Genomic DNA, 9,242 nt, shown 5'->3' with positions numbered 1-9,242 from the left:
CAATATGTATTAAAGGGGGAAAAATGTGAGGAAAGAATTATTTTTATGGATTAATAAATATTTTATTTAGTTTATGGATATTTATTAAATTTTATTATTTATTAAAAAATGGATAATAAAATTATTTTTCATTTAAAATTTTTGTAAATATGTATTAAAGGGGGCAAAGATGTGAGGAAAGAATTATTTTTATGGATTAATAAATATTTTATTTAGTTTATGGATATTTATTAAATTTTATTATTTATTAAAAAATGGATAATAAAATTATTTTTCATTTAAAATTTTTGTAAATATGTATTAAAGGGGCAAAAATGTGAGGAAAGAATTATTTTTATGGATTAATAAATATTTTATTTAGTTTATGGATATTTATTAAATTTTATTATTTATTAAAAAATGGATAATAAAATTATTTTTCATTTAAAATTTTTGTAAATATGTATTAAAGGGGGAAAAATGTGAGGAAAGAATTATTTTTATGGATTAATAAATATTTTATTTAGTTTATGGATATTTATTAAATTTTATTATTTATTAAAAAATGGATAATAAAATTATTTTTATAAAATTTTTGTAAATATGTATGGTATAAAGGGGACAAAATTGTGGGTAGGAATTATTTTTATGGATTAATAAATATTTTATTTAATTTATGTATATTTATTAAATTTTATTATTTATTAAAAAATAAGTAATAAATTTATATTAAATATAATATTTTTGTAAATATGTATAAAGTTTGATTTTAGCTTATTAGATTGTTTAAAATTAATTTTACATGTAAATTTTTGTGTGATTATTAATTAGTTTAAAAAATTGATCGCAGTAATTAATATTAATAATTTAAGAAATTAAGAATTAGTTATAATTATAATATTAACAAAATTTGTGCCAGCAGTTGCGGTTAAACAAATAATATAAATGTTTTATTTTAAAATTAACGAAATTATTTATGTTAAATTTAAAATTAATTTATTAGGTGAAATTATAAGTTAATTAAAAATTTATTTAAATTTAATTGAAGCTAAAAAATTTTTGAAATAAACTAGGGTTAGATACCCTATTATTAAAAATGTAGAATTTAGGTTTTTAAGTAGTAATAGTTATGTTCTTGAAAATTAAAAAATTTGGCGGTAGTTTAGTCTATTCAAAGGAGCTTGTCCTATAATTGATAATCCACGTTGAACCTTACTTAAATTTGCAATCGGTTCATATACTGTAATCTATCGTTATCAGAATATTTTAAAAGAGTAATAATTTTCTTAAATTTATAGATAAATTTTATTTCAGCTTATATTTAAGTAGAGATGAGTTACATTAATAGTATTTATATGAATATTAATATGAAAAATTAATTAAAAGTGGAATTGGAAGTTAATTTATAAAGACAAATAAATTGATTTTACCTCTAAAATATGTACATATCGGCCGTCGCTCTTATTTTAAAATAAGATAAGTCGTAACATAGTAGATGTACTGGAAAGTGTATCTAGAATGACAATTTAAAGCTTAATTAGTAAAGTATTTCATTTACATTGAAAAGATTTTTATGCAAATCATTATGAATTGATCTAAATTTATTTATTATTTATTTTATTTATTTAAATTTAATATTAAAAATAATTATAAATTTATAATTTTAATTTTTATTATTTATTTTATTTATTTAAATTTAATATTTAAAATAATTATAAATTTATAAGTTTATTGAAAAAATATTTTTTATTATAGTGTATTAGTGTTGTGTAATAATATTGAAATATATTGAAAAATATTTATATTAAAAGAAAATTTTAATTATTGTACCTTGTGTATCAGGGTTTATTAAATAAATAATATTTATTTAAATATTTTGCTCGATTTATTAAGAGTTAAAAATTTATAAAAGTTGAGGTAATAATATCATTTTTAATATATTTTTAGAAATGAAATGTTTTTCGTTTTACATGGTTTCTAGTTTTTTAAGAAATAAATTTAATTTAGAATTAATTGTGATTTAATTTATTTGTATAAATTTCAATAAATAATTAATTTAATATTTTATGGGATAAACTGTAAATTAAATTGTTATAAGTTTTGAATGTTTAAATTAATTATATGCTTAGAATTAGCAATTATTAAAAAATTTGTTATAATTTATTTTTTAATGTTAAATATTTATTATATTTTAATTATTTATTTAAATTTTTTTTAAAATTTAATTTGTTAAATAATAATGATAAAATTAGTATATTGATATATTTTGATTAATATGATTGAAAAGTTTAAATAAAGAATTCGTCAAATTTTATATTCGCCTGTTAACCAAAAACATCTCTTTTTGTATTTTATTTAAAGTTTAACCTGAAAATTGAAAAATTTAAAAGGCCGCAGTATATTAACAAAGGTGCAAAGGTAGCATAATCATTAGTCTTTTAATTGAAGGCTGGAATGAATGGTTGGACGAGATATAGACTGTTTCATTTACAATTTTAATAGAATTTTATTTTTTAGTTAAAAAGCTAAAATATATTCAAAAGACGAGAAGACCCTATAAATCTTAATTATTTAATAGTTTTTGATTTATTTTGATTTTTAAGTCATTAATTTATTAATTAATTTTATTGGGGTGAAATTAAAATTAAAATAACTTTTAATAATTTTTATCATTTATTTATGATTAAGTGATCCATTATTAGTGATTAAGAAATTGAGTTACATTAGGGATAAAAGCGTAGAGTTCTTATCGATAAAAAAGTTTGCGACCTCGATGTTGGATTAAGATTCATATTTAAATGTACAAGTTTAAATATTAAGTCTGTTCGACTTTTTATTCTTACATGATCTGAGTTCAAACCGGTATAAGCCAGGTTGGTTTCTATTTTTGATTTAATAAAATATTTTAGTACGAAAGGAATTAATATTTATTTTTAAGAAATTATTTTATGAATGAATTTAATTACTATTTTGGCAGATTAGTGCAATAAATTTAGAATTTATTTATATAATTTAAAAATTATAAGTAGTACTTGTTTTTAAATGAAATTATTATATCTTTATTAAGAAGTTTATTATTAATTATTTGTGTTTTAGTGGGTGTAGCTTTTTTAACATTGTTGGAACGAAAAGTTTTAGGTTATATTCAGATTCGTAAAGAACCAAATAAAGTGGGTTTTATTGGAGTAGTTCAACCTTTTAGTGATGCAATTAAATTATTTACTAAAGAACAGACTTATCCTTTAATGTCAAATTATATTTGTTACTATTATTCTCCTATTTTTTCATTATTTTTATCTTTGTTGGTGTGAATATGCATACCTGTTTTAAGAAGATTGAATAGTTTTAATTTAAGTTTGTTATTTTTTTTAAGAATTACAAGAATAGGAGTGTATACTGTAATAATTGCAGGATGATCAAGAAATTCAAATTATTCTTTATTAGGAGGTTTACGAGCTGTTGCTCAAACTATTTCTTATGAAGTAAGATTGGCTTTAATTTTACTATCTTTTATTTTTTTAATTGAAAGATATAATATAATTGATTTTATAAAATTTCAATATTATATTTGGTTTTTATTTTTTTTATTTCCTATGGGTTTTATTTGATTAAGAATTTGTTTAGCGGAAACTAATCGTACTCCATTTGATTTTGCTGAGGGGGAATCAGAATTAGTATCTGGATTTAATGTAGAATATAGAAGAGGAGGTTTTGCATTAATTTTTTTAGCGGAGTATTCGAGAATTTTATTTATAAGAATATTATTTTGTGTAATTTTTTTAGGATGTAATTTATTTAATTTAATATTTTTTTTCAATTAGTTATTATTTCTTTTTTATTTATTTGAGTTCGGGGGACTTTACCTCGATTTAGATATGATAAGTTAATATATTTATCTTGAAAGTGTTATTTACCATATTCATTAAATTTTTTATTATTTATAGTTGGGTTAAAAATATATTTATTTATATGAATTATTTTTAGTAAAGTTAATAGAAAATTTTAATTCTATCTTATATTTTCAAAATATATGCTTATTTCAAGCTAATTAACTTACATTTAATTTAGTAAGTTATCTCATCATTTATTAATTAAAGGGTTAATTAAAAAGTATAAAAAATAAATAAATGTTAGAATTTGTCCAATTATAACATAAGGTTCTTTAACTGATCGAGCTTCAATTCAAGTTAATAAAATTACAGTGGATAGTATAATTCAAAATAAAAATTGGTTAATGGGATAAAATTGTAATCCTTGAAATTTGCTTATATTATAAAAAGGTATAATTATTAAAATAGCAATAGATGTAACTAATGCAATTACTCCTCCTAATTTGTTAGGAATTGAACGTAAAATTGCATAAGCAAACAGAAAATATCATTCTGGTTGAATGTGAATAGGAGTTACTAAAGGATTAGCTGGAATAAAATTATCTGGGTCTCCTAATAAATAGGGATTTATTAAAGTTAATAGAATAAGTCTTATAATTAGAATAATAAATCCGGTAATATCTTTAAAAGTGAAATAGGGATGAAATGGGATTTTATCAATACTTGAATTTAGTCCTATTGGGTTATTTGATCCTGTTTGATGAAGAAATAAAAGATGAATTATAGTTATTGCTAAAACAATAAAAGGTAAAATGAAGTGAAAAGTAAAAAATCGTGTTAATGTTGGATTATCAACTGCAAATCCTCCTCAAACTCATTGTACTAAATCAATACCTAAATAAGGAATAGCAGATAATAAATTAGTAATTACAGTTGCTCCTCAAAAAGATATTTGTCCCCGTGGTAATACATATCCTATAAAGGCTGTTGCTATTACTAAAAATAAAATAATTACTTCAACTAGTCAGGTTTGTGTATATTTATAAGAATTGTAATAAATTCCTCGTCCAATATGAAGATAAATACAAATAAAAAAAAATAAAGCTCCATTAGCATGAAGAGTTCGTAATAGTCATCCATAATTTACATCTCGACAAATGTGTCTAATTCTATTAAAAGCTATATTAATATCTGCTGTGTAATGTATAGCTAAAAATAATCCAGTTAAAATTTGAATGATTAAACATAATCCTAAAAGAGATCCAAAATTTCATCAAGAAGAGATATTAATTGGAGTTGGTAAATCAATTAAAGAATTATTTATAATTTTGAAAAGTGGGTGTTTAATTCATATTGGTTTATTCATTTATTTTATAAATCGAATTGGTCCAAAAAATATATTAGTAATTTTTACAATTGCAATTAAAGTAATTAAAAGATAATTTATTAAAAAAATTGTTATAAAATTTGTAGGGTAATTATAAAGTTTAGTTAAAATATATGAATTTTCTTTAATTATAATTTTTAAATTAATTAATAATATTGATTCATTATTTGTAAATATATCTATATTAATATAATTGTAAAAAATAATTCATAAAAATAAAATTCTTGTGATTAATGAAATTGTTCATATTAGTATTTTAATTGAAAATGAAAATATTTCATTTGAAGCAATTGCTGTTACATAAATAAATAAAACTAATAATGTAGTCCTAAAAAAATTAAGAATAAAATATAGGAAAATCAAAATGTTTTTGAAATTAGTCCTGAAATTATTGAAATTAAAATAGTTTGAATTAACAGTATTAATCCAATAGATAATGGGTGTTTTAAGAATAAAAATGTAATACTTGAAATTAGTATTATAGTTAAAATTAATATATGTATGATTTTAAGAAATAGTTTAATTAACATATAAATTTTGGGAATTTATGATAAAGAATTATTTCTTTTTTCTTGAGAGTTCTAAAAAAATTATTCTTATTTTTGATTTACAAGACCAATGTTTTTATTAAACTATTAAAACTAAAAAATGATAATTTATTTTTGATTATTTTGTTGTGTAATAGTATTGATAGGGATTTTTTCTTTTATTTTTAATCGAAAACGTTTATTATCTATGTTATTAAGTTTAGAATTTATTATTTTAATAATTTATTTTTTATTATATAGTTATATAAATATAATAGATTATAGAAATTATTTTATAATAATATATTTAACATTTAGAGTTTGTGAAGGAGCTTTAGGAATTTCTATTTTAGTTTCTATAATTCGTACTCATGGAAATGATTATTTTCAATCATTTAGAATTTTATAATGTTAAAATTTATTTTTTTTATTTTATTTTTGGTTCCTATTTGTTTTTTAAATAGTATATTTTGAATGGTTCAAAATATATTATTTTTTATTAGTTTTATTTTTATTTTATTTAATATTTATATAAATTATTTTATAAGTATTTCTTATTTTTTAGGATGTGATATAATTTCTTATGGATTAATTTTATTAAGATTTTGAATTTGTGCATTAATATTAATAGCAAGTGAAAAAATTCAAAAATTTAAAAATTATAATAATTTATTTTTAGTGAATGTAATTTTTATGTTATTTTTTTATTTTTAACTTTTTCTAGAATAAATATTTTTGCTTTTTACTTATTTTTTGAAGGGAGTTTAATTCCAACTTTATTATTAATTTTAGGGTGAGGGTATCAACCTGAGCGTTTACAAGCTGGAATTTATTTATTGTTTTATACTTTATTTGTATCTTTGCCTATATTAATTGGAATTTTTTATTTATATGAAAAATTAGGAAATTTAAATTTTTATTTTTTAAGTAATTATATGTTTAATTATGAATTATTATATTTTTCGATAATTTTAGCTTTTTTGGTTAAAATGCCTATATTTTTGGTTCATTTATGGTTACCTAAAGCTCATGTTGAAGCTCCAATTTCTGGTTCAATGATTTTAGCTGGAATTATATTGAAATTAGGAGGGTATGGACTTTTACGGGTATTTTCATTTATTTCATTTGTTTGTTTAAAATTTAATTATTTTTTTATTAGAATTTCTTTAATTGGAGGAATTTTAATTAGATTAAATTGTTTACGTCAAGTTGATATAAAGTCATTAATTGCTTATTCTTCTGTTGCTCATATAGGGATTGTTTTAGCAGGAATTATGAATTTAAGAAATTGAGGAATTTGTGGAGGGTATAGATTAATAATTGGTCATGGATTATGTTCTTCAGGTTTATTTTGTTTAGCTAATATTAGATATGAGCGGTTAGGTAGACGAAGATTATTAATTAATAAAGGGTTATTAAATTTTATACCTTCTTTAACTTTATGATGATTTTTATTAAGATCTGGAAATATAGCTGCTCCTCCTACATTAAATTTATTAGGAGAAATTTCTTTAATAAATAGAATTGTAAGTTGATCTTGATATTCAATGATTGCTTTATCATTTTTATCTTTTTTTAGAGCAGCTTATACTTTATATTTGTATTCTTATAGACAACATGGAAAAATTTATTCAGGGGTTTATTCTTTTAGAATAAATAATATACGAGAATTTTTATTACTATTATTACACTGGGTTCCTTTAAATTTATTGATTATAAAAAGTGAAATAATTTTTTTTGATTATATTTAAATAGTTTAATTAAAACATTGATTTGTGGTGTCAAAAATATAAAATTTTATTTTAAATTGTGAAAAATTTATCTTTATGTAGAATAAGATTTTGATTATTAATTAATTTAAGAATTATTTCTTTTATTTTTGGTTTAATATTTATTAATCATGATTATTCAATTTTTTTAGAATGAGAATTAATTTCTTTAAATAGAATTAGAATTGTAATAACTTTTTTATTTGATTGAATAAGATTAATTTTTATATGTTTTGTATTATTAATTTCGTCTTTAGTAATTTATTATAGAAAAGAATATATAGCAGGAGATATAAATATTAATCGATTTATTTTATTAGTTTTGTTATTTGTTATATCAATGATATTTTTAATTATTTCTCCAAATTTAATTAGAATTTTATTAGGATGAGATGGTTTAGGGTTAGTTTCTTATTTATTAGTGATTTATTTTCAAAATGTAAAATCTTATAATGCAGGTATATTAACTGTTTTATCAAATCGTATTGGAGATGTTGCTTTATTATTAGCGATTGCTTGAATATTAAATTATGGATCTTGAAATTATATTTTTTTATTAAAATTTAATATTTTAGATATAAATATATTGATTATTGGTATATTAATTGTATTGGCGGCAATAACTAAAAGAGCTCAAATTCCATTTTCAGCTTGGTTACCTGCAGCAATAGCAGCCCCTACTCCTGTGTCAGCTTTGGTACATTCATCTACTCTTGTTACTGCTGGAGTTTATTTATTAATCCGGTTTAATTTATTAATTGGAGATACAATTTTAGGACAAAGATTGTTATTAATTTCAGGATTGACAATATTTATATCAGGGTTAGGAGCTAATTTTGAGTTTGATTTAAAAAAATTATTGCATTATCTACTTTAAGTCAATTGGGGTTAATAATGAGAATTTTATCTATAGGATTTTATAAATTAGCTTTTTTCCATTTATTAACTCATGCTTTATTTAAAGCATTATTATTTATGTGTGCTGGGGCTATTATTCATAATATAAATAATTTACAAGACATTCGTTTAATAGGAGGATTAAGAAGTTATATACCTTTTACATGTAGATATTTTAATATTGCTAATTTAGCTTTATGTGGAATACCTTTTTTGGCTGGATTTTATTCTAAAGATATAATTTTAGAAATTGTATCATTGAGTTATATTAATATATTTTCTTTTTTTCTTTTTTTCTTTTCTACAGGATTAACAGTTAGATATTCAATTCGTTTAGTTTATTATTCATTAGTTGGAAATTTTAATTTTTATAGTTTAAATTTATTGAGAGATAATAGTTGAATTATATTAAAAGGAATATCTGGTTTATTATTTATAAGAATTATTGGTGGAGGATTTTTAAATTGACTGTTATTTGGCACCCCTTCAATAATTTGTTTACCTTTTTTATTAAAATTATTAACTTTAATTGTGTGTATTTTAGGGGGATTAGTAGGATATTATATTTCAAAAATTTCTTTATATTTTTTCAATAAATCTTTACAAAATTATTTTATTTCTTTATTTTTTGGTTCGATGTGATTTATGCCTAATATTGTTACATATGGGTTAATTTTTAATTTTTTATTTTTAGGTAAAAATTTGTATAAAAGTTTTGATCAGGGTTGATCTGAATTTTTTGGAGGATTTTATTTATATAAAAATTTATTGGGATATTCAAAATTTAATCAAATTTTGCAGAATAATAGTTTAATTATAATATTAATAAGTTTATTTTTTTTTGTACTAATAT

The 9,242-nt window shown here is 19.6% G+C and overlaps 1 protein-coding gene and 1 pseudogene across 1 annotated transcript; one reads left to right on the top strand and one right to left on the bottom strand.

Moving 5' to 3' along the window:
* Positions 1–4,038: 4,038 nt before the first annotated feature.
* Positions 4,039–5,175, bottom strand: LOC119664114 (cytochrome b-like). The gene is given in 1 exon segment (XM_038073668.1): positions 4,039–5,175. A coding segment is annotated over 1 exon segment (1,137 nt).
* Positions 5,176–6,712: 1,537 nt separating this feature from the next.
* Positions 6,713–9,172, top strand: LOC119664115 (annotated as a pseudogene).
* Positions 9,173–9,242: the final 70 nt, after the last annotated feature.

This window comes from Teleopsis dalmanni, unplaced genomic scaffold (assembly GCF_002237135.1).
Source record: "Teleopsis dalmanni isolate 2A unplaced genomic scaffold, ASM223713v2 unscaffolded_contig_1433, whole genome shotgun sequence".
Taxonomy (NCBI): Eukaryota; Metazoa; Arthropoda; class Insecta; order Diptera; family Diopsidae; genus Teleopsis; species Teleopsis dalmanni.
Note: the sequence above shows the minus strand (reverse complement) of the source record. Positions and strands in the feature narration are given on the sequence as shown.